The sequence below is a fragment of the Aphidius gifuensis genome, linkage group LG1 (genome assembly GCF_014905175.1).
Source record: "Aphidius gifuensis isolate YNYX2018 linkage group LG1, ASM1490517v1, whole genome shotgun sequence".
Lineage (NCBI taxonomy): Eukaryota > Metazoa > Arthropoda > Insecta > Hymenoptera > Braconidae > Aphidius > Aphidius gifuensis.
The window spans coordinates 14,831-38,016 of NC_057788.1; the positions used below are offsets into that span (position 1 = coordinate 14,831).

Sequence of the window (23,186 nt, forward strand, 5' to 3'; positions counted from 1 at the left end):
TCTTAATAATAACAATAAATAAGAAAAAAAATTAATAACAAAAATCGGTAAAGTAGTTTTCAATTTGTTGATGTTTTTTTTTTTTTTTTTTTTTTTTTCATAAATAATTAACACTTTATTTAATTATTATAATTTTTTCTCAACATGTACTCAACAATATTAATAATAAAACATTTGAATAATATATTATAATAAACTTTTTTTGTTTATTTTGTGATACCTACGGTGCAGCACTTTTGAATGATTATTAAATTTATTTCAAGTAACTTCAAGTATCCCCCCTTGTTGTTATAATAATTAATAACAAAATAATAAACAATTTCATTAAATTAAGAAACTTTGGCATTTAAACACATACATTTGATTAATAATTAATTGTCATAGTTTTTTTCTTTTTTCCTTTTTTGGTATATTGATTTTTACATCTTCTTTGGTTTTTTTTTTTTGTTTTTAAATTATACTTGTATTATTTAAAATGCATCTTTGATATTTGTAAATTGGCGAACAGCCAAATCAACAGGAAGCTCAAATTTAACATTTGTCAGACGATCAAGGGCATAAAATGCATCTTGAAATCCTAATAAAAAAATATTCTCGTTATTTACAAAACAAACAAACAAATAAAAATAAATAAATAAATATTTACCTGTTTTAACAACATAACTCCAAGAAGCATAATGATTTTCCAACAAATACTGACACTGAAGAATAAGTTTAAGCCAAACGACCAATTTATTTGCACTGAAAAAAATTAAAAACAATTAGCTATTATTAAAATAAATAACAAATCAACAACTTACTTTAAAGCAGCACAAACAAATGCCTTAAAATGTGAATTAAAACTTCTTTTGTATGGTGTATGACTAGCAATAATATTACCAATAGTAACAAGTAAACTTTGTTTTGTTGAAACACATTTGTCATTAACAAGATCTAAATTAAAACTTTGTGATAATTTTTGTGCAGTACTCGAACAATATCTATGTCCATTTTTATACTCGTAATATTTAACAATAATTTGCCAAACATGTATTGTATTTAATGTTGTTTTTTTATGTGGAAAACAACCGACAAATGGAACAACACTATTAACATTTGAATCTGAACAAAGTCCATGTTGCATCAAGTCACGTAAACATATTGATAAATGTTTTCTAACAGCACCAGTTAGCTTGTTGTTGTTTGTTTTTTTTTTCATTTGTCCAGATATAAATATGTCACCATTATCATCATCATCATCATCATCATCTTCATAATAATCACTATTATCATTGTCAATTGATTTATTATTTTCATCAACAATATCCAATACATGCTCAATTGATATATCAAGACGTGTACGTAAATCTTTCCATGTTATTTTACTTTTTTTTTGGCCATCATAATGATGATTATTACTACTACTACAGCCTAGCTGTGATAATAAATAAATGTGTAATAGTGTTAGAACTTTTTTAACAGTATTAATTGTTGTTGATGAATTATCAATATCACGTCTTGATGATGATGATGAGGATGTTGTTGTTGTTGATGATGATTTTATTGTATTAAGATGAATTGGACATGCACATGTACATGCCAATGTGTCATTTGACACTTCACCTTGTAAATAATGAATAAATCTTTCTAAATCAGCAACTTGAGTTTTCAATTGATTAACCAATTGTTCTTTCATTTTTAATGGACTAACTAAATTATTTAATGCATCATCAACTTGCCATCGTAAATCATCAATTGGTAATTTACATAAATCATCAATATCAAAATTGAGTTTTTCTTTTAAATGATTTATAATTAAATTTTGACGTTCTAATACAACACTTTGTGGTAAATCTTGTCCATCTGTTTCATATGCATATTTTTCTAAATCTTCAAGTTGAATTTTTAATTGTTCAATTAATTCACGTTGTTTTGTTTTTTGTTTATCTATTTTTAATTGTACATCTGTGTCATTTATTAATTTTTCATTTTTATCATTTGCATCATATATACTACTAGTTGTTGATGATGATGATTGCATTATTGAATTACATAATTTATTTTTTAATGACAATGTTGATGGTACATCTGGAATACCACGAAATGCAAATTCTTCAAGTTCTTTTAATAGACTCTCTTTTTCACTTGTTGGAGCATCAACAATTTGACGAAGACGAAATTGTACCTGTAAAATTTATTTATATTTATGCAATAAATTTTCATTAATAAAGAATAATAATTGGTTTTTTTTTTTTTTCTAAATTCTACCTGAGCAAAATGAGTTGTTAGTGCAATTAATGATGAATTTAGCATTTCTTGTTCTTCCTCCAATAATTTAAGTCTGTCCATGTTGTAGGAAAGAGTCCTTGCAAGTTATTGTTAGTTTAATTATTTTTTTTTATTTTTTTTACATTTAATAAAAAATTAATTTACCTTTCCATATTGTCTGAACACTTGTAATCATCATTGAAATCACTGTCACCATCATTTGCACCAACTGGTGCCCATCTTATACCAGAAGGACCATCATTATCATCAGATGTATCAAAATCATCACTTTTTATAAAATCATCATCTTGGCTTGCCTTAAATTAACAAAAATTATAAAATAATTACTTTGTTTATAATTATTCCACTATCAATTTAACAATAATAATAATAATAATGTTTTTTAATTTTTTGTTTATTTACCATTGTTGTTGTTATTGTTGTTGTTGTTGTTGATGATGAGATCGTTTCTGACATCATGAATTTAATATCATCAACATGACAATTATTCCTAATTTAATTTTTATATAGGATATTTTTTTATTTTTAACAAGAAATGTCAATCAAAGTGTCTTGAATTTTACGGATTAAAATTATATCACAATTCACAAGTACTGACTACTGATGGACGATGGTGCTGGACAGGTGGGTGGAGACGAGGGGTAAAGATTAAAAAAGTGGAGGAACCTTAAGGCATATATACAATTATACAAATGCTTCATTATTTATTATTATTATTATTGTTGTTGTTGTTTTTAAATAAATGACAGATTGACAGCTGTGTGTGTGTGTGCTGCACGTGGATTTTACATTTTTATAAATAAATACAAAAAACTAAAAAAGTCAATAAATAATTATGGCGGTGAGTTGATGTATTTATTACAAATTATTGTTAATATAGTTATTCAATTGAAATTCAAGTACAAAAAAATTAAATTGTAAAATTAAATAATTAAAATTTGAGGCTATTGGTTAGCCGGTTAAATTATTGATACCTATAAAATAATAATATTTTTCTACTTGATTAAATAGACAACAATAATTAGCAATCAATGTGTAATTAATTATTTTAAATAATAACACAAATTAAATTTACAAAATACTATATAATGTATAATCAATCAATCATCAAAATTTAACAGTTGTCATAGCAACAAAACTAAAAAAAAAATAATTATTTTTAGGCAATTGCTGCAGCAAAAGTTCAAGAAGTACGTGAAATAACACGTATTGAGAGAATTGGCACTCATTCTCATATACGTGGTTTAGGTTTAGATGACACTGTTCAACCTCGTCATGTATCTCAAGGTATGGTTGGTCAGCTAAAAGCTCGTAGAGCCTTGGGTATTTTACTGGAAATGATTAAAATTGGAAAAATAGCTGGACGTGGTGTTTTGTTGGCTGGACCACCAGGTACTGGTAAAACAGCAATTGCCATGGGTTTAGCACAAACACTTGGACAAGATACACCATTCACATCAATGGCTGCATCAGAAATATTTTCATTGGAAATGAGCAAAACTGAGTCATTAACACAAGCACTTAGAAAATCAATTGGTGTACGTATCAAAGAAGAGACTGAAATAATTGAAGGTGAAGTTGTTGAAATACAAGTTGATAGACCAGCAACTGGTAGTGGTGTTAAAGTTGGTAAATTAACATTAAAAACAACTGAAATGGAAACAATATATGATCTTGGTAATAAAATGATTGACAGTTTAATCAAGGAAAAAGTACAAGCTGGTGATGTCATAACAATTGACAAAGCAACTGGTAAAATTAATCGTCTTGGACGTTCATTTACACGTGCACGTGATTATGATGCAACTGGATCACAAACGAGATTTGTACAGTGTCCAGAGGGTGAATTACAAAAAAGAAAAGAAGTTGTTCATACAGTGTCATTGCATGAAATTGATGTTATCAATAGTCGTACACATGGTTTTTTGGCATTATTTTCTGGTGACACCGGTGAAATTAAGCCAGAAGTACGTGAACAAATTAATGGCAAAGTTGCTGAATGGAGAGAAGAAGGAAAAGCCGAAATAATACCAGGTGTATTGTTCATTGATGAGGTACACATGTTGGACATTGATTGTTTTTCATATTTAAATTGTGCATTGGAAAATGAAATGGCACCAATTGTCATAATGGCATCAAACAGACGTGACACACAAGTACGTGGAACAACATACAAAAGTCCACATGGTATACCATTTGATTTTCTTGATAGAATGATTATTGTTCATACAAGTCAATATTCAGATAAAGATTTAAAAGAAATCCTGAAAATAAGATGTGAAGAGGAAGACTGTGAAATGTCAGATGATGCATTGATTGTTTTGACGAGAATTGCACGTGAAACATCATTGAGATATGCTATTCAACTTATTACTCTGTCATCATTGGTATGTCGTAAAAGAAAAGGTACCGAGGTCAGTGTTCCTGATGTTCGTAAAGTATATGATCGTTTTTTGGATGAAAAAAGATCAACACAATTTTTAGATGAATATCAAGATTCTTTCATGTTTAATCAACCTGCTGCTGCTGTTGCTGCTAGTAAGTTTTTATTATTCAACAATTATTTTCAAACAGATTATAATTTATATTGATATTTTTTTTCTTTTTTTTTTTTCAGCTGAGCAAGAAATGGAATGCTCATAAATTTTATCAATAAAAAATAAAATCAACATTTAAATATAGTTTTTTATTTTTTCAATAAAATTAATTTTCCATTCCAATAAACAATATTTCATTTAAATTATTAAATATTATTTTAAGGAAATAATTATTAAATAAATAAAACAAATAAATTTACATTAATTTTCTATTTATTATTTATTTTAATACTATATATATACACAAATTAATATTATTAATATATATACACGAAACTTAAAAATTCAATGAAATTTTACAAAATCATTTTTTTCTTGAAAAACTTTAACATTTTGTCTTTTTTTTTTTCTATTCCATAAATAAATTAGAATTTTCAATGAGAATTTTAGCTGATGATTTAGCATCAATAAATAATTCAGCAGCTTCATCGACATCTTGTTTTTGAATAACTTTTCTTCCATCAATTTTAGCAATTAAAGATGCTGGTGTTAATAATTGTACTACGTATCTCAGTGTTGTTGTTGCACCCAACTCACCAAGTGCAGCTAATGCTTCATCCTCAATTTGTAGACCTTCAGTAACAGCACGAATTTTGGCAATTTGTTGAATTTCCGATTTAACATATGGTGGTGTTTTGATTGTTATTAAACGAGTATGAAAATCAAATGGTATACCATGTGGTGCCTTGATGTCTGTGCCTCTAATATTACAATGACCACGATTTGTTGCAAATATAACAATTGGAGCAATTGCACTCTCTAATGAACGATTTAAATATGTAAATGTTTCAATATCCAACATTTGTACTTCATCAATAAATAATACACCTGGTACAAGTTCAGCAATACCCTGATCAATATAACCATTGACAACTTTATTTATTTCTTTTCTTAATTTATCTGTTATTTCAGTTTTTTTGGGTTTCATTAATTGTCCCATCATTGACATAATATCTTGTCCACCTTGTGGTTTAGCATTGGCAACATCTAAATCATGAAGTGTAACATCTTGTACAACTTCTTTTTTTTTATGAACATCACCTTTTGGTAATGGCACATATTCTTCAGCTTCAAGATCAAATTCAGTTGCATAATTGTCACTTCTACCTTGTCTTTTAACAGCTCCACTATTTGACTCAATATAAATGACATCACCAACTTCAACTTTTTCTTTTTGCAATGATTGATAAATGGATGGATCGAGTTTTAATTGTTTTGTTCCTTTGGCTGTTTTTAAGCCAATAATAACATGTGATACTGTTTTTCCATAACCACCCATTGGATTTTCAGTTTCAACTGGTGTTAATTCAGTAACTTCACCCTCATAAACTTCTTTTGTTTCTTTTATTCTGATACCAATTGCACGACGAAAGTTTTCCATGAGTACTTCAGTCTTTTTAATTTCAGCACTGTATATTTCTGATCCAACCATTGGACAAAATGGTACTTTACTACCAAGTTCTTGGGCAATTGCTAATGCCAATGCTGTTTTACCAGTACCTGGTGGACCAACCAATAACACACCACTACCAGCCATTTTTTTACATCTTATTAAATCAACAATTGTTCCAGCATTCTAAAAAAATAAACATTTATAATAATACATTTTACTTTTTTCAGAATAAAAATATATGTAAATATAAATATGAATTACTAACCTCTCTTGCACATGTTTGACCAACCAGACCGGCTGCTGATTGTATTGCAACACCATTTTCATCAAGACCAAGTCCTTTAATATGTGAATGTCCTGATACTCGTTGAGTTTTAGCAGAACTTTTAACTTCTTCAATCTTCATATTTGTGTATTTTATTTAACTTTTATTCTTTTATTTAAAAATGATAATAAATATATTTGTTATTTTGTTATTTATTGTCTTATTGATCAAACGTTTTGAAAATTTAGCAAAGCGCCACAGTGCGGCATCAACGGCAGTCATAAAACGCCATTTTTTTTTTCCTCATAAAGCGCCAACATTTAAATCACTATTATAATAATATATAATAGTTATTATTATTTTTGCCGTAAAAATATATATACATGCAAATAAATATAATAAGTTAATAAATAAATAACATAAAGCAATTTTTTGTTTTGTACTAATAATAATAATTGTTGAAAATAATAATCAACAACACATTTCCATATGCTTACAACAACAGTTTATTTATTATTATTATTATTATTATTATTTCATTTACAAATAAGGTCTGTTTGGTGGTGTTTTTTTATTTTTCTTGTCTCTAGCTCTTGGGAACCAAATATGTTTTGTTGTATATGTCAAAGCAGCAAGTTCATCAGCAATAATTGCTCTTGGTGGTTCACTTTTAAATGCTTTATGTGCATTATTTGTATCAACTTTTAAAACACCATCTGGTTGAGCTTCAACTTTTGGCAATGGTTTTGTAAATTCATAAGGAAATTTACGTGGTGGATGCCAGGCAACAACCATGTCATTCATAAAAAAAACAAGTTCTTTTGGCTTTGTGCTGTAATTTGTTTTTAACAATCCAACATTTTGAATCGTTTTAAACAATGATGGTCTCAGTATCATCTAGAAAAAAAAAACATGTAACGAAACAATATCAATGTTATTATTTTTTTTATTTAGGTACATTTAGGCATAACTACATGACAATTACTTAAATTTGTAATAAATTATTCATCTTGACAAATAATCTACATAAATTTGTTAATTTACCTTGTTTTTATTTATTATTTTGTGTGTATAATAAAAGCAGGCGACAAATGACAATTGTAACATTTGTAACTTGTAAGTTGTAACCTAACCTATTTAGCTTTTATCTCTTTTTTTTTTTTTCTGTCTTTTTCTTTCAGCCGATAATGATAAATACTATAATAAAAATTAAAATGGCGGATTTATTCCCTGGTGGTAATTTCTCGAAGCTTGAAAATTATATTTTTTTTTTATCAATTTTTATATCAACGTCGTCTCCAACACCGAACACGAGGCTGAATCTGAAAAAAAAAAAAAATCAGAAAGTAAGCTGACAAAAAAAATTTCCCAACAACCTGGAACGTATGTTTTGTTGTTCTATCATCAATAAGTGATTAATTAATAAATAAATTTTTGAATAAAAAACGTAATCATGGAGGATTGGGGTAAGCTAATATTTCACATGAATTTATGGATTGGCAAAAATAATTAATTAAATGCTGAAAATAATAATTGAATGGTTATATTAAATTTAATAATAATATATTACAGAAACTGCTGATATTGATGTTAAACTGCAGCAAGCCTTGAGAACCAACAAGTGGGAGGGTGAAGACGAAGAAGAAGACGTCAAGGTATTTTTATCATTTATTATTTTTACAAGTGTAGAATGAAAATAATAATAATAATAATAATAATAATTATGATGATTAATATAAGAAACACTTAACCTTACTTATCTTTTTTCATACTAAAATTCTTTTTTATTTGTTTGTGGTTAATTAGTGTAAGTTGTCTTGGGGCAACTTGATTGAAAAAAATAACAAACAATATTGTTATTATTTTTTTTTTTTATGCTAATAAATAATAATTTTTAATTTATTGTCTACAGGACAGCTGGGAAGACGAAGAAGATGATGAAAAAAAAGATATTGAAAAAGCATCAGAGGCTCCAAAAGCCAAACCAAAACCCAAAAAAAAAATTCATGAAAAAATTGAAGAAAGAGAAGTAAGTTTATTGAATTATTAATTATTATTTAATTAATTAAACTGATCAACTAAAATATGTTAATAAATTAGAAAAAAGATCGTGAAGAAGCTGAAAAAAGAGCACGTGAAAAAGAAGAAGCAATGACACCTGAAGAAAGAACTGCTGAAAAATTGAGAAGACAAAAAATGGCTGAGGAAGCTGATCTTCGACTTGCAATGGAGACATTCGGTTTGTCGAATCTAGTTGACTTTAGTCCCCGAAAACCCTCTAAAACATCTAAAAAATAGAGTTTTCTAATCAATAATTATCTTACAAAAAATCCAAAATTCAAAACAAACAATAACACCAGTAATTTAAAGTATCTAACGTTTAAAGGTTTAAAAAAAAAAAAAAAAAAAAATACCGGTTAAATATTTAATTACCAATAAGTATATTGCTCTAAAAAATTCGTCGGTATCATGTGCAAAAATATCAACCCTTTTATTTATTTAATTTATTTTTTTTTTTAATTTTTTTTTTGATATATTTTTTTATATAATTTTTTAACGAACAAATTAAAGGCAGTATTAGATAATTGATGAAAATTAAATTCTCCAAAGGGGAAATATTTAAATTTTAAAAACAAAAAAATTTATATTTATAATAATAATAATTTGTGAGGAACCGTACGAAAGATTGATAAACTAAAAAAAAAAAAAAATATAAAATAAAAAGTCATTGTCAATTTTTTAATACATATATATACATATATAATAAACAAAAATTAAAATTTTATTTAATCAGTAGAATGAAAAAACATAATGTTTATTGTATTGTAATAAAAATTGCTGTTTGATGCAAAAAAAAAATTAAAAATTAAACAATTGTGTATAAATTAGTATTTTTTTTGGACCTTTTTAATTTTTAATTAGTTGATCAATCTGTCCCAGTACTGTTCCTGATAAAATCAATTGTTGAAAAAAAAAAAAAACAATCCCACATATTATTATTTCGAATTTCAATTAATTTTCCATATAATTTTGATTTTTTTTTCTAATTTTCATTTTATTATTATTGTTATTGTTTAAAGGTGTTGTTGCAATTGATGCAATGTTACCAGACACAAAGGAAGATTTTGAACAATTTGGTGAAGCACTTTATTCAAAAATAAATTCATTCAACAAACATCCAGAGTATCCAGTATTTGCTGAAGAATTGATAAATCGTATAGCAATAACTTGTAAGTACTTGTATTAAATATTATAAATTAAATAATTTTTTGTTAATTGATTAATTAATTAATTACAGTACCAGGTGCAAGTTTGAAAAAATTAAAAACATCAATTGATAATTTGGCAATAGCCAAGACAAAAATTGAACAAGGTAGTAAAAGTAAAAAAAATAAAGGTAAAGGAAAAGCATCATTAAAAATGGATGGTGACAGTAGTCATATTAATGATCATCAATATGATACTTATACTTATGACAATGATTATGATGAATTTATGTAGCAGATATCAATTTAATTTTATCATTGTTTATCATTGTTTATCATCTAGTCGGCTTTACACACTTTTAAAATTTTACCATTTTTAAGAAAAAAAAAAAAACAGCTCACAACAATAGTTGACTCACACAAAACAATAAAAAATGCTTTATTATTTATTTTTTATTTCAAATTGATAAAATTAAAGCTATATGTAGGTATACAAATGATAAATAATTTGAATGTGTGTATAGACGACAATTTCTTATTAATAAATAAATAAATAAATAATTGAAAAAAAATAAAATTTTATTGTGTTAAAAATTGATTAATTATTTCATCAATGTTTTTGTGTATGTAGGTACATGATAAAAATAAGAAAATGCGATTGCGCGACCTCATTGACGCTAATATTTATAAATTTATATATATTTCCTGATGATTCAGGGGGTAGTTTAACTTTCCTGCAATTGACATGAAATACATGTGCGCCAGCGCAACGAACCCATCATTTTTATAATTCCATGAGTAAAAAAAATATATAATATAAAAGCACATTGTCATCATTATAAAACACTACAATTTTATATTAATACGAAAATAAATAATAGTTTGAATAGATAACACACAAGGCTATGAATGAAGACCAAATTTTGTCATTTCGAGGTATTTTAAAATTTATAATTTATAATTTATACTGAATAATACAAATACATGAGCTAGACATAGTCTAGAAATAAATATTGATTTTTTTTTCTATATTAAAAGTAAATAATAAAAATTGTTTTATTATTTTTAAAAAATTAAATATTGTAGATTATAGTGGTGTTGCTACTGTCTGTTATTCCTTGGCCAGGACCATCTGTTTTTAAAATATCATGCCCCCGGGATCGTGCTTCAATGGTTCGACGGATCATACAAAAGGTACCTAAATGAAAACGAAAAAAAAAAAATATATTTACATATATGTATAATACATATTTAATTGATGATTTATTTAGAGATGGATACCGATATTAAAAAAGTACCAGGTAGAATTACCATTGGAATGTCCATTTCATCAAAGTCGAGATATATTTTATCCTCAACAATCAGCAAAATTTCAACACAGAACATCACAATGGACATGTGGTCTTTGTGGAAAATCATTTTATGCAGAAAAACATTTAGACACACATTTCGATAGCAGACATAAAAATAATGTCAATACGGTAATTTAAATTAAATAAAAAATAAAAATTGTTGAATAAATAATTAAAAATAATTTTACAGGCAGAAGATGCAATATGTTTAGCAAATTATTGTGATATAATGCGATGTGATGTATTGGCAGTAACTGAATATGACAGTATATTGACAAATGATCAAACTGGATCATTAATAACTGACATACAAGTTTGGCGTGAACATACTGAAAGTAAAATGACACCATTTATATCATGTGAGTGTCGTGATTTGGCAAGAGTACAAACAAATATTAATAATAATATTAAAACAGATAAATCAGTTATACCAGTTGGTACATTATTTCATCAGCCAAATCATCATAATCATCATTATTATTATTATTATAATAATCATCAACGACATTGTTACAGAGATGATAATGATAATGATGGTGAAAATAAAAAAAATAAAAAATTAATTAAAAAAAATAATGATAAAACAAGAAAATCAAATTGTTATCCAAGAGATGCTGGACCAGATAATAAAAGTAGTGCATGTGATAATTCTAATGATGATGATGATGATGATGATCATGATGACGATGATAGACATAATAATTATGAGGATGATGATGATGATGATGATCCAAATCTTGTTGATACCACTTTACCACCATCAGCTGAAAGAAGAGAAAAAAAAAGAGAAGCTGAAATTAGAAAATTAAAAGCTAATTGTAAACCTGATGAACTTGCTAAACTTAAAATTCAATGTGAAGTATGAATTATTTATTTGTCTAATAATAAAAATTATTTGTTTTTTTATTTTTTAAAAATTCATTTTTTATTTAAAGATATTGGTGAGAGATTGTATTGCTGGACTACTTACAAATTTATCAGTAAAACATTTTCAAGAAATTGAAGGTAAAAAAAAAAAAAAAATGATTTATTATTGTATTAAATCAATATAATAAATTATAATTATTATTTTAGGTGAATTAAATAGAGCTGTTTGTTGGTATTTAACTTGTGATAGATATTGGGAAGATACAAAACGTAATCAACGTCATACACCTTGGTATCTTCTTGTGACATTTTTATTTTTATTATCATCTGGTATATCAGCATGTTACTATGTTGTTTCACTTCTTCTAAGGTAAATATCAAAAATATCAAAAATTATAATAAGTATATTTATTGAAAAACATTTTAGTTCAGGTGATGATGATTGCATTGATGCAATTGAAGACAATCAAGATTATCGTGATAGACATAATCTACCAGTATTATCATCATCATCATCTATTAATGAACATCAAAATGATGTACGTCATGATAATCGAAGAAAACATGATGATCAAGAAGAAAATAGACTTGTTCCAACTGGTGATATGCCAGATCATTATATCTACGTAACTTATCCTCCAGAGCTCAAACGTCGACTCATTGAAAGGTTTTTTTAAATAAATAAATAATATAATTTAAGTATTTATCTATTTAATTTTAATTATTTATTTATTTATTTCAGCTGTTACAACAGAACGACAAGGTTGTAAAAAAACAAAAAAAAAATGACAAAACAAATAAAATGAGAACTTCTTGATATTCTTCAGCTCATAATAATATTTTGTGCAAATAAAAATGAAAAACAAATCACTATTTCATACTTTTCATCATCGTCATCATCAACAAGAACAAATAACAATTACAAAAAAAAAAAAAAAAAATCTTGATTGATGAAAAATCAGGGTATCTAAATAATTTTCACCACACACATACACACATACACTCTTTTTCTTTTTCTCTTTGTCTTTGTCTTTGTCTTTGCCTTTCTCTTGTTTAAAACTTTAAATATATATCACATTAAAAGTTAAAACCAATATGTCATTTTCATGGCACCATCTGAATCACGTTGTGTATCCATAACACTTGTTTGTCTCATGAGTAATCTACGTGCAGCTGTTGTTGATAATCCACGTGGTTCATTTTGTTGTTCAATTGATGATGACTGTCTTCTAACTGATTGCATTTCCATTGTTTGTTCACCAGCTGATAAATCTTCATAACTTGTTCCCACAGACGGTGGTCTATTATAAAAATTATTATATTATCATAAAAAATAAATGAAAAAATATGTCAATTATTGTTTTTTTTTTCTTTTGGTGATTTTAATAAACAATAAATAAATAAGTAAATTTACTTGAGAGGAATACAACGAAGACAATCAGTATATTTCCAATCTTTTCCAAATAATTCACCTTCCTCAACAGTTTGTGGAAGTCTATGATGAAGTGTCTCGGGCAATCTTAAACCTGACAATCCACCAATAACTGATACAGCACCAAGTATAACAAGTGGCAGTACTAAATTTTCTCTACCCTTAAAAAATAAAAATAAAAATTTATAACTTGTGTATTATTGAAAATAATAATAAGTAGTGATTATTACCAAATATGTTATAAATGGAATTATAATAAGACCAAGACCACTTATATAAGCAGAAAAACCAATAGCAAGACCACGTAATTGTGTTGGATATAATTCACCAGCAAATGGATAAATAATAAGAAATGATGCTGATATTGCTGATTTTGATAATAAAAATAATACAAGTGTTGTCATTACAGCATCTAATAAAATAAAAAACATAAAACAAATCAGATAAAAAGTTTAAATAATAAAATAAGTTAAAAAATAATTAAATTACCAGCTGGTAACAATACTGTTGCAACACATGATACACCAGCAGTAACCATACAAAGACACAATGGCCATCGTCTTCCCCATCTATCCATGACAATAAAACAAGCAAGATAACTTGGTAACTCAGCAAGTGATGAAAATAAAAAACTTAAATGTTCCTCATTTCCAAGTGCTGGACCATAATATGATAAACCAACATAAACCATATTATTAGCAAACCTAAATAAATAAATAAATAATTAAAATAATTAAAATAAATAAAATAAAAAAAAATCTTTTATTTATATTATTATCATTTACCAATTTAGTGTTATTAAACAAGTTTTTAATCTCATATTTGGAGTTTTAAATAATGATAAAACACCAGGTCCAGTTCGTAATCTGTCTTCTTCACTTTTAGTTCTTGTCATGGTCATTCGTTGTTTTAATTTTTGTGTAAATGATATTGGTAATTCTTTTTCATTAACTTTAGCTAATTTTTCTAATATTTTACTTGCTTCACTTAGACGTCCTTTAGCTAATAGCCATCTTGGTGATTCTGGTAAAAACCACCAATAAAAAAAATATATAAGAAATGGTGTACTTGTTGTTAATGCTAATTTTCTCCATTCAGGTATTAAATATGTTACACCAGCAAGCATACAAAGACCCATTGTATAAAATGTACATGTCATAACAGTAACAAATGAACGATAATTTGGACCAACAAGTTCTAAAGCTAATAATAAAAATTAAAATAAATTAATAAAAATATAAAATTTATATAAGAAAAAAAAAAAAAATTCTTACAAATTATAAATGGTATTTGATAAATTGCTGGTATTGTTAAACCAACAATTGTTCTACATGCTGCCCAAGTCCAAAAACTATTTGATATTGATGTTAAAATACCACCAGTTATTAAAGTTGCCAGACAAGTAAAAAATGATAATCTTCTTCCAATTCTAAATCGACAAAAAACAACATGATCATACATGATTAATATTTTATTATATTATATTATATTATATTTAAATTATTACCTGTCATTGAGATTACCAAATAAATAAACACCAATTGGTCCACCAGTGTTTAAAGCAACAAGACCAAGTGTTGGATAAATAGCCTTGTCACAAACTAAATCAAACTAAGAAGAAAAAAAAACAACAAATAAAATTAATTTGATATATTTAAAAAATTCAAGAAATTTATACTCACATCAATGACTATTGAAGATACTATTTCTGTAATATCATATTCCCATCCAAAATCACATGGTATTATTGGCCAAGATGTATTGTTATTAAATTCTGGATCAAATGCCATCAGGTCAATTGTTGGATCTGACCAATTGACATCATATCTTGTGCACTGACTAAACAGTGTCTCGTTACCATCCTACTTTGACAAATAACATCTTCATAATTGAAAACGAGTGTCAAACTAAAATCATCATCATCATTCATATCAAATATCAAAAACACATTCTTTCTCTATAATTTAATTACAAGCTTATCAACCTTATCAATAATAATATTATTTCTACTCTCAATGCCGCAATTAAATTTACATAATTGGAATTGAATTTTTGCACCTGTTGTGTAATTGGTATTCCAAGTCGACGTCTTTTAGTAACATCAAGATGTTCAAGACCTGGTATATGACACCAATGTGGTGGTGTTGATGCCATAAATAATTGATTAAATGCACAAAAACCACATGGTAAACATGCAGGTAAACAAACCAACCATAATAATTTTTTTTGATAATTTCCAAATTCACCAACAACTGGTAGAAGATCATCAAGATCAAATGCATCCTACATATTTTTATTATTTTTATTTATTAAAAATTAGGTATATAATATAAAATCTTAATTTTAATATTAAAATATCACAACACTCACATCTTCATTATCTGGTTTTTTATGTGTTTCATTATTATTATTATTCATCGTCAATGACGAATTATTATCATCCGAACCGTACATGTTTTTTAAAAATTTTAAACTTAATTTTCTATCGCTTCCTTGCATCAGTCGTCGATGCAAATCGTGATACCATATAAAAGTATTGTCACGTGAGAGAGAGAAACATGCTCGACCTTATTTTTATAAAAATAATCAAATATTAAACTCTTTCAACAAATTTCATCCACTTGATTGATTAAAAAACTTGTTTTTTCTATGAAAAAAATGAATAAATAAATAAAATTATCATGGACTATTGCTGGTAATATGAGAGTGTAGTGTGAGCGTTAAAGACTCAATAATATAAATATTAATATCAATATAATTTTAGATGATAATTCAATGGTCAAGCAAGAAATACATGTATATGGAATTAGCTGGGGGTAATTCAATTGGGTTAAGGGTACTTAGAGAAGGATTAAGGGCATCGATGACACCAACCAACTCATCGAGAGACAATGCAAGTAATTGTAAAAAAAAAGCAACTTACTTATTTTATATTTTTTTCAAACTGAAATGTTGAGAGATAAATTTAAAAATTATAATAATAATAATAATATTATTGTTTTTTTTTTGTTTGTTGAATTTTATTATCATCATCATCATCATCAATTGTCTTACCACCACTTGTCATTCAATAATCATTTTGCACAGGTAAATTTCTTTCTTTCTCTCTCTTTCTCTTTTTCATTGGATATACTCTCGTCATCATCATAATTGTACGCAGGCATTCGCATTCGCAAATACTCAAAGTACAAACTGTGACATCCATTCTCGTTTATCTTTTAATAATAAATTAAATTTAATCATCAAAAAAAAAAAAAAATATATAATAATTAAAATAATTTTTTATGGGGAATTTATGGATAATTTATATATTGAATTTTGAATTTCAAATTATCCATTAATATTACCCTGTTTTAAAAAGTCCAATGATTCTTATCTCCTTGTGGGTGATTCCTTCCACGTTGTTAATAAATTATTATAATATATATTTTTTTTTTAATATAAAATTGGCATTGACGCGGAAAGAATCTTTGTAAAAACATTTTTTTTTTTTTTTGTGATGATTTATCAGGCAGTCTCTTTCACTGTGTCGCTCACTTAAAATTAAATATATCACTAGCCCATCATTTATTCAAGGTACTTTTGTATTTATTATTATTATTATTATTAATTGATTTAATTTTTTTTTCAGTCCTCGCGCGAGATTGTCAGTACACAACGATTTAAACTAACATCCACAGTTTTTTTTTTTTTTTTTAATTTTCAACATAATTTTTTTAATCAAGTAAGTATATAAAAATTATAACAGTTTTTAAAAATAATAAATAAATAAATAAATAAATGAGTGTGTAGGATATTTGAGGAGGGAAAATTATAAAAAAGAATTTTTTTTTTTTTTTTTCCAAAAATAATAATCCTCATCTTTTTATATTCTAAAATAAAAAATTGAAATAATAAAAAGATTACGAATTTTTTTTTGTGGACGAGGAAATTTTGTTTTTCAAGTGTACAAATTCAATAAATTATCATCTCTCAATATTTTATCGTTTTTCTCTTTTTTTTTAAATCATCAAAAGATTAATTTTAATGAATCAACAGTAACGGACATTCAATCAATCAATTTTTTTTTTTTTTTTTTGTGTTTAAAAAAAAAAATAATAAAAAAACTTAACATACATACTTTTTTATCACATTTACAGCTATGTTCAATAGAACCTTCAGTACATTCAAAAATAATTCGAACAACATGCATACATATCTCCTTTTTTTTTTTAAATTTTCATTTTTTATTATTTTCTCATTTTCTTCATTCATACACTTACATACAATATTATTCATCACATTTTAACCAAACTACTTATCAATTAGCTTTTTGATAATTGAATCATACACGCGCACTCAATGCGACCGTGGTGAAAAAAAAATATTTTTTTTTTTTAATTTTATTGATGCTTGTTAGCCATTTTCATATTATCATCATCAAATATTTTTTAATCTTAATAATAATATTATTATTATTGTGACTTGAACATTTTTTTTCTTAAAGCCTCAAAAAATTATTAATTATTTTAAAATGAAATATTTCTTAAGACTATATCATTAAAAAATTTATGGCAAAAAGGAAAAAAAAAAACAGTAAAATAAATTAAAAATTATTTCATATACTGAATAAAATGGAGGGGAAAAAAAAAAAAAAAATATTTTGGACAACAGTCGCACGTATCATTCTGATAATTAAATCACGCATAAATCCAGTTCACGCGCCGACGACCTGATGATTTAAAATCATCAGGCAAGTTTTAATTATTTAACTATGGTTTTTTTTTATTTATTTATTAATTAATTAATTAACAGGCACACAATGATCACCACCAAATCATCTCATCCTTATTTTTTAAATTAGGCGCTCACGTAGTAGTTTGTTGTAATCTCATTCATTTATTTGGCAACAAATTTTAACTTGCATCCTCCATTCTTGCACTATCAAAAAAATAATAATAATAGAAAAAAAAAAAACCCTTTTATACATTATTATTATTATTGAATTATTCTTTTTTTTAGTTGACAACTTTTACATCGGTTTGACTCACACATCCACCCATACATGTTCATCCATACATACATACATACATACACCACCACTGGGGAGGAGAAAAAGATTTAAAAAAAAAAAAAAAAAAAAAAAAAAATTGTTTTTTTGTTTATGAGCACATCCAGTGGCTAGAACCAGAGAAAACAACGTGCAAATTCATTAATATCTTTCATCAAATCGACATCATAATCATTTTCCATTTACATCATCATCATCCTCATCAATTTAATTTAATTTTTTTTTTTTTTTTGTTTTTTCAAGTTTTTTCGTAATTTTTTTTTTTTTTTTTTCGGTTTTTCTCTTTTTTCGTTTTAAATTTTGGAACTCACGCACATCCATCAACTCGCATCCGCATCATCATCCAATCTTGTTGTCTTTGTTTTGTGTTTGATAGGTTTCTAGTCAAATCAATTTGCACGAGAGTACACTCGTGGGGTGATCTGTAAACAACAAAAGCGGTTCAAGTGTCATTATCTCTTTTAAAAAAGTTTTAACAATTATTGTTACAACTTGGCGACATTGAGAGGGATAAAATTATTAATTATTTATTAAATATATCTATATAGCTTTTGTAGCTTTTCTTCATTCTCTCTTTAAAACAAACAAACAACAATCAAACAATCAAACAATCAAACAATTACTCACCAACTTGATGTTGAATTTACAGCATTTTTTAATTTACGTATTTCTTTTGTAACCCAAGTTGCAAGTGCTTTTGTTTTAGCAGTACGTGCACGTCTTCCTTTTGTTAAAAATTCAGTAAGTGGTTCAGTTTCAATAACTGGTAATAATTTAGCACCAAATGCTGTTACAAGATCACCAAGTAAACCAATTGCTGCTGACATACTTTCATCAGAATGTTTACGATCTTGTGCAATTGATGTTATAAATTGTATAATAAATGGTACATGAATTTCAACAAGTGATATATCATTATTTGGTATACCTGGTGTTGAATCACCTTTTAAACCTTGTATTATACCAGTATATGCTTCAAGTACACCAACACGTAAATCATTTAAATATTCAATCATATCACAATCATTACGATCAACATTAGCTTGTGATGCTTGTGCCAATGTTTGTAATACAATATCTAAATATTTTTTAAATTCAGTACCAATACTTAATGCAACATCACCAAATACACCAAGTATTTGTGGTTTAACAGTACGATGTACAGAATCATTACGTAAATTTTCTAATAATAATGACATTATTTCATCACAATATGGTAACATTTTATTTTTTAATGCACGACATATATCACCAGTTAAACCAACAGCAGCACCACATACTTGATATTCTGTATAATTTTTTAATCCCATACATAAAAATGGTTTAAATACATCCATATATTTTAAAAAACCTTCACCAAGACCTTCAACAAGTGTTGATACAGCCATTAATGCATCCTCTTGTACACCACCAACTTTACCAGAATTTGAATTAAACATTGCTAATAGAGCAGTCATAATTGCATCTGATATTTGTGGTGCATCTTCTGGTGTTACTTTACGTAATACTGATTGTAATGTTGCACATAATAATGATTGTAAATCATGATATTGTGCACGATCAGAATTATTTTGTATATGTGATTCCATTTGTAATACTTGTTGTAATCTTTCAAGTATAATCATTGTTGTTCTTTGTACAACAACATAACAATCTTTTGGTGAATTTTTCATCATTTCCATAAGTGCTTCATATGCTGCTGTACGTAAATTTGCTTGTGAACCATCAGAACGATCAGTTGTTTGTAATAAACGTTCAACAATATATTCAAAATATGGTGACATACAATATGTATCTGGTTGTGTACCATCATCATTTTCAGCAGCTTCATAACTTGCTTCAGCTAAACCAGGAAATGCCCAACATACATTTGCAGCAACACGTGGTTCAGCATTTAAACCATTTGCCAATGCTTCCAATAATGGTTTTAAATATGTTTCATTAATAGCTGCTTCTGGTATTATTTCACATATTCTACCAAATGTCCATGCTGTTGTATCACGTACAACAACACTTTGATCATACATTGATTTAATTAATGTTGGCATTGCTTGTTCAACAAGTGGTCGTAATTTTGTTGGATCTAAACCACCAAGTATTGAACAAAATGCCATTAATGCAGCATCACGATGACGCCAATCTGGATTTTCAATATTATCTTTAACAAATGGTAATACATATGGTACAATATGCTCCTCACAACATGATGCTAATAACATTAAACATACACCAGCTGATTTTGATGGTTTCCAATCATCTTCATCATCAAATTCTTCTTGTTTTGTTAATTTTTGTAATAAAACTGGTACAAGATACATTAATGCACCTTTAGCATAATGACGTGATACTTTTGATGGTGGACGTCCACTTCCAATAGCTTCATCTTCTTCCATTTGTAAATCAACTTCTTCATCAGCAACATTTGACCAAAATTCAATACCTTGTAATGCAACTTCATCAATTTCTGAATTCATTGCTTCAAGTGTTATTGGAAATAATGCTGGTCCCATATATGTTTCCATATGTTGATAATAAAGTGACATTATTTTAACAAGACATTGTAATGCAGCAACTTTAATTTTTGTATTTTCAGATTGTGTTGTTTCACATACAACTTCCATAATAAAATTACGCTCAGAATCATTTTCAAAATTACCCTTTGTAAATTCTAATGAATTATATAGTGCTTTTGTTGCAGCATATTTAACATGATGTGATCTTGATGTACCTTTCATACCATGAATAATTGCTGTTAATATTTGATTTGATTGTGTAACTAATACTTCACTATCAATTTCTTGGCATATATAACCAATTGTTTCAAGTGTTGCTTCTTGCATCATTTCTGTACTATTAACATCAGCAATATTATTAACTAGCAATGGAATAAGTTCAGACCATTGTCCAACTGGTAATTCAGCAACAGCAACATATGCAACACATTGAGCTGCTGAACTTGGTCTATTTTCTTCAGTACCCAATGCACCAAGTATATTTTTTTTAATATATTCACGTGCATCAGCTGGTATTAATAACCATCTTTGTTGATATTGATCTTTTAATGTTAAATCTTTTGATGTTAGCTGATTTTTCAATTGAAGACCAGCAGCCATACGTGCAACAGTGCTTGCTGCTGTTGTACCCAATACTGCACTGAGTCGTTGAACAAATTCATGCTAAATCAAAAAAATAAATGATAATTTACATTTATTTACAATTATTATAATTCAACAAACAAATAAATAAATAAATAAATAAATAAATACTTACATTATTTGTAACAGCAGCTTGTTCCAAAAAATGTACAGCTGCTTCAAGCTCATTTTTATCTAAAAAAAAAAATAATTAATAATTATTTATCATCAAGTCAATTTGGCAACAAGCTTCATTCAATCATTATTTTCATCAAGGAGTTTAAAAAGTTTGTTGATCAAGCCACGAGGAGACAATATCTTTAATTAAATTGAGTAGAATTTTTTTTTTTTTTTTATTTTAAATTCAATAATAAATAAAGTTAATAATGAGAAAAAAAAATGCTCGGGATTGACACACACGCGGTTTAATTTTTAACAAGAAAATTCAATCATCATCATCATCATCATCATTTTGTGTTATCTAATGACGCACATTTAAAACCAATATTATCATAATGAAAATTTATGTATTTATTACATGTTTTAAAAAAAAATTAGCAAATTTATGGAAAAATGATTTTTTTTTTTATTCAAGTTGAGTTAACAAAGCCATGATGAATGGTAAAAAAAAAAAAATGATAAAAGGACGTTCGAGAAACATAACCATTACCGGTGTGTTAAACAACGGGCGTGTATATATTTGTGGAAAAAAAAATGAAATATAAATTCAAGGATAGCTGGCTTATCCGTAAATAACAAAATGTCAAAATATCGTGATATGACTCACCTGGTGATACGGTCTTTTCAAGGACCTGTATCAGTTGCATTGTCGTTGGATCCATCTGCATGTTGGACGCTTTGAATAGACTCTAGTCAATGACTCTTTCAACACACACTCTATAGATATATGTATATATGTATTATTAATAATTATTTATTTATTGTGTTAATATATATTAACAATTATTTAAAACAATATTTTTGACAATTATAACTCACGTAAATTGTTGATAATTATTTAATTTTAAAACCACGCTTTGATGGAATTTGTCACGATGATTGAAACGATGAATGATAATCTAATTCTTTTTTTTTATTATTACGTTTTTTTTTCTATATATTCTATATCTTTTGTAAGTTGAGCCGATGGCCACATTGAGTTGTTGTCGCCGCAAAAGCTGGCAGAAGCACACAACAACCGGCGCCGGATATTAGCCAACTTACGTACGCGCGTGCGTCAAATTTTTTATCCCCTTTCTTTTTTTGACCTGATGATTTCATTGGTTTACATTGATCTTGATAATGTCAACTTCCGATTTCTTCCCGCGCGCTTGTATACATCTCCAATTCTTTTTTTTATTTTAATTTTAAGACAAAAAAATTGCTAGTGTTTATTCTAGATGATTAGAAATAGGAAAATAATATTATTGTTGTTTTTTTTTTATATAAAAAAAAAAAAAAGATTTAATTTTCCCCTCCACTACAAGGAAATAATTTTGCGTCGGCAAAATAAATTTTACAATTTACGTTTTTTTATTCCACCTGCAGCGCTGTTAAGCTCCGAGACTTTCTACAATACCGACTTTTTTTTCTTTATTTTGAATTTTGAATTGCTTGACTGC

The 23,186-nt window shown here is 26.8% G+C and overlaps 8 protein-coding genes across 11 annotated transcripts; 3 read left to right on the plus strand and 5 right to left on the minus strand.

Annotated features, from left to right (window-relative positions):
* Positions 1-70: 70 nt before the first annotated feature.
* Positions 71-2,894, minus strand: LOC122860588 (RUN domain-containing protein 1-like). Of its 2 annotated transcripts, none has more exons than XM_044164468.1 (6): positions 2,671-2,894; positions 2,413-2,564; positions 2,248-2,344; positions 801-2,164; positions 647-741; positions 71-577 (listed from the first exon to the last, which is right to left on the minus strand). In XM_044164468.1, exons 1-6 carry the CDS (start codon positions 2,725-2,727, stop codon positions 471-473), a joined length of 1,872 nt encoding a protein of 623 aa, XP_044020403.1. In that variant the 5' UTR covers positions 2,728-2,894; the 3' UTR covers positions 71-470. The 2 variants fall into 2 exon arrangements, with proteins under 2 accessions (XP_044020403.1, XP_044020404.1); XM_044164469.1 differs by having other exon boundaries at positions 75-577; positions 2,248-2,320.
* Positions 2,895-3,080: 186 nt separating this feature from the next.
* LOC122860592 (ruvB-like 2) lies at positions 3,081-4,933 on the plus strand. Its single transcript, XM_044164476.1, has 3 exons — positions 3,081-3,109; positions 3,432-4,806; positions 4,886-4,933. The coding sequence occupies exons 1-3, from the start codon at positions 3,104-3,106 to the stop codon at positions 4,909-4,911; spliced, it is 1,407 nt and encodes a 468-aa protein (XP_044020411.1). The 5' UTR covers positions 3,081-3,103; the 3' UTR covers positions 4,912-4,933.
* Positions 4,934-5,166: 233 nt separating this feature from the next.
* LOC122860593 (ruvB-like 1) lies at positions 5,167-6,741 on the minus strand. The gene is made up of 2 exons (XM_044164477.1): positions 6,524-6,741; positions 5,167-6,441 (listed from the first exon to the last, which is right to left on the minus strand). The coding sequence occupies exons 1-2, from the start codon at positions 6,662-6,664 to the stop codon at positions 5,215-5,217; spliced, it is 1,368 nt and encodes a 455-aa protein (XP_044020412.1). The 5' UTR covers positions 6,665-6,741; the 3' UTR covers positions 5,167-5,214.
* Positions 6,742-7,012: 271 nt separating this feature from the next.
* Positions 7,013-7,707, minus strand: LOC122860595 (39S ribosomal protein L42, mitochondrial). Its single transcript, XM_044164479.1, has 2 exons — positions 7,568-7,707; positions 7,013-7,420 (listed from the first exon to the last, which is right to left on the minus strand). The coding sequence occupies exons 1-2, from the start codon at positions 7,628-7,630 to the stop codon at positions 7,064-7,066; spliced, it is 420 nt and encodes a 139-aa protein (XP_044020414.1). The 5' UTR covers positions 7,631-7,707; the 3' UTR covers positions 7,013-7,063.
* Positions 7,708-7,803: 96 nt separating this feature from the next.
* On the plus strand, positions 7,804-10,313 carry LOC122860594 (eukaryotic translation initiation factor 3 subunit J). The gene is made up of 6 exons (XM_044164478.1): positions 7,804-7,989; positions 8,096-8,178; positions 8,436-8,552; positions 8,624-8,762; positions 9,604-9,753; positions 9,822-10,313. The coding sequence occupies exons 1-6, from the start codon at positions 7,977-7,979 to the stop codon at positions 10,022-10,024; spliced, it is 705 nt and encodes a 234-aa protein (XP_044020413.1). The 5' UTR covers positions 7,804-7,976; the 3' UTR covers positions 10,025-10,313.
* Positions 10,314-10,403: 90 nt separating this feature from the next.
* Positions 10,404-13,215, plus strand: LOC122860591. Its single transcript, XM_044164474.1, has 8 exons — positions 10,404-10,665; positions 10,816-10,923; positions 11,001-11,210; positions 11,272-11,940; positions 12,017-12,086; positions 12,156-12,318; positions 12,376-12,615; positions 12,691-13,215. Exons 1-8 carry the CDS (start codon positions 10,639-10,641, stop codon positions 12,716-12,718), a joined length of 1,515 nt encoding a protein of 504 aa, XP_044020409.1. The 5' UTR covers positions 10,404-10,638; the 3' UTR covers positions 12,719-13,215.
* Positions 12,758-16,382, minus strand: LOC122860587 (carcinine transporter). Its single transcript, XM_044164467.1, has 10 exons — positions 15,751-16,382; positions 15,439-15,663; positions 15,063-15,242; positions 14,888-14,991; positions 14,655-14,809; positions 14,166-14,583; positions 13,870-14,084; positions 13,611-13,792; positions 13,363-13,541; positions 12,758-13,249 (listed from the first exon to the last, which is right to left on the minus strand). Exons 1-10 carry the CDS (start codon positions 15,877-15,879, stop codon positions 13,033-13,035), a joined length of 2,004 nt encoding a protein of 667 aa, XP_044020402.1. The 5' UTR covers positions 15,880-16,382; the 3' UTR covers positions 12,758-13,032.
* On the minus strand, positions 15,160-22,748 carry LOC122860586 (importin subunit beta-1). Of its 3 annotated transcripts, none has more exons than XM_044164466.1 (5): positions 22,564-22,748; positions 22,352-22,461; positions 21,701-21,759; positions 19,058-21,606; positions 15,160-15,261 (listed from the first exon to the last, which is right to left on the minus strand). In XM_044164466.1, coding segments are annotated over exons 2-5 (2,670 nt in total). In that variant the 5' UTR covers positions 22,413-22,461; positions 22,564-22,748; the 3' UTR covers positions 15,160-15,260. The 3 variants fall into 3 exon arrangements, with proteins under 3 accessions (XP_044020401.1, XP_044020400.1, XP_044020399.1); XM_044164465.1 differs by lacking the exon at positions 15,160-15,261 and adding an exon at positions 18,227-18,852; XM_044164464.1 differs by lacking the exon at positions 15,160-15,261 and having other exon boundaries at positions 19,054-21,606.
* Positions 22,749-23,186: the final 438 nt, after the last annotated feature.

Excerpts from the sequence above, each read along its gene's own strand:
- LOC122860588 (XM_044164468.1), bottom strand. The coding sequence starts at position 2,727 with ATGATGTCAGAAACGATCTCATCATCAACAACAACAACAACAATAACA. Across the intron at positions 2,565-2,670 it reads CAACAATAACAACAACAATG|GCAAGCCAAGATGATGATTT; the intron begins GTAAATAAACAA and ends TGTTAATTTAAG. Across the intron at positions 2,345-2,412 it reads TGTTCAGACAATATGGAAAG|GACTCTTTCCTACAACATGG; the intron begins GTAAATTAATTT and ends ATAACTTGCAAG.
- LOC122860592 (XM_044164476.1), top strand. Across the intron at positions 4,807-4,885 it reads TGCTGCTGCTGTTGCTGCTA|CTGAGCAAGAAATGGAATGC; the intron begins GTAAGTTTTTAT and ends TTTTTTTTTCAG.
- LOC122860593 (XM_044164477.1), bottom strand. The coding sequence starts at position 6,664 with ATGAAGATTGAAGAAGTTAAAAGTTCTGCTAAAACTCAACGAGTATCA. Across the intron at positions 6,442-6,523 it reads GTCAAACATGTGCAAGAGAG|AATGCTGGAACAATTGTTGA; the intron begins GTTAGTAATTCA and ends TTATTTTTTTAG.
- LOC122860595 (XM_044164479.1), bottom strand. The coding sequence starts at position 7,630 with ATGTTACAATTGTCATTTGTCGCCTGCTTTTATTATACACACAAAATA. Across the intron at positions 7,421-7,567 it reads AAATAATAAATAAAAACAAG|ATGATACTGAGACCATCATT; the intron begins GTAAATTAACAA and ends TTTTTTTTCTAG.
- LOC122860594 (XM_044164478.1), top strand. Across the intron at positions 8,553-8,623 it reads AAAAAATTGAAGAAAGAGAA|AAAAAAGATCGTGAAGAAGC; the intron begins GTAAGTTTATTG and ends TTAATAAATTAG. Across the intron at positions 8,763-9,603 it reads ACTTGCAATGGAGACATTCG|GTGTTGTTGCAATTGATGCA; the intron begins GTTTGTCGAATC and ends TATTGTTTAAAG.
- LOC122860591 (XM_044164474.1), top strand. The coding sequence starts at position 10,639 with ATGAAGACCAAATTTTGTCATTTCGAG. Across the intron at positions 10,666-10,815 it reads CCAAATTTTGTCATTTCGAG|ATTATAGTGGTGTTGCTACT; the intron begins GTATTTTAAAAT and ends TAAATATTGTAG. Across the intron at positions 11,941-12,016 it reads AACTTAAAATTCAATGTGAA|ATATTGGTGAGAGATTGTAT; the intron begins GTATGAATTATT and ends TTTTATTTAAAG.
- LOC122860587 (XM_044164467.1), bottom strand. The coding sequence starts at position 15,879 with ATGCAAGGAAGCGATAGAAAATTAAGTTTAAAATTTTTAAAAAACATG. Across the intron at positions 14,085-14,165 it reads TGTTTAATAACACTAAATTG|GTTTGCTAATAATATGGTTT; the intron begins GTAAATGATAAT and ends TTATTTATTTAG. Across the intron at positions 13,793-13,869 it reads AACAGTATTGTTACCAGCTG|ATGCTGTAATGACAACACTT; the intron begins GTAATTTAATTA and ends TTATTTTATTAG.
- LOC122860586 (XM_044164464.1), bottom strand. The coding sequence starts at position 22,412 with ATGCAGATGGATCCAACGACAATGCAACTGATACAGGTCCTTGAAAAG. Across the intron at positions 21,760-22,351 it reads TGAAAAGACCGTATCACCAG|ATAAAAATGAGCTTGAAGCA; the intron begins GTGAGTCATATC and ends TTTTTTTTTTAG. Across the intron at positions 21,607-21,700 it reads AAGCTGCTGTTACAAATAAT|CATGAATTTGTTCAACGACT; the intron begins GTAAGTATTTAT and ends TTTTTGATTTAG.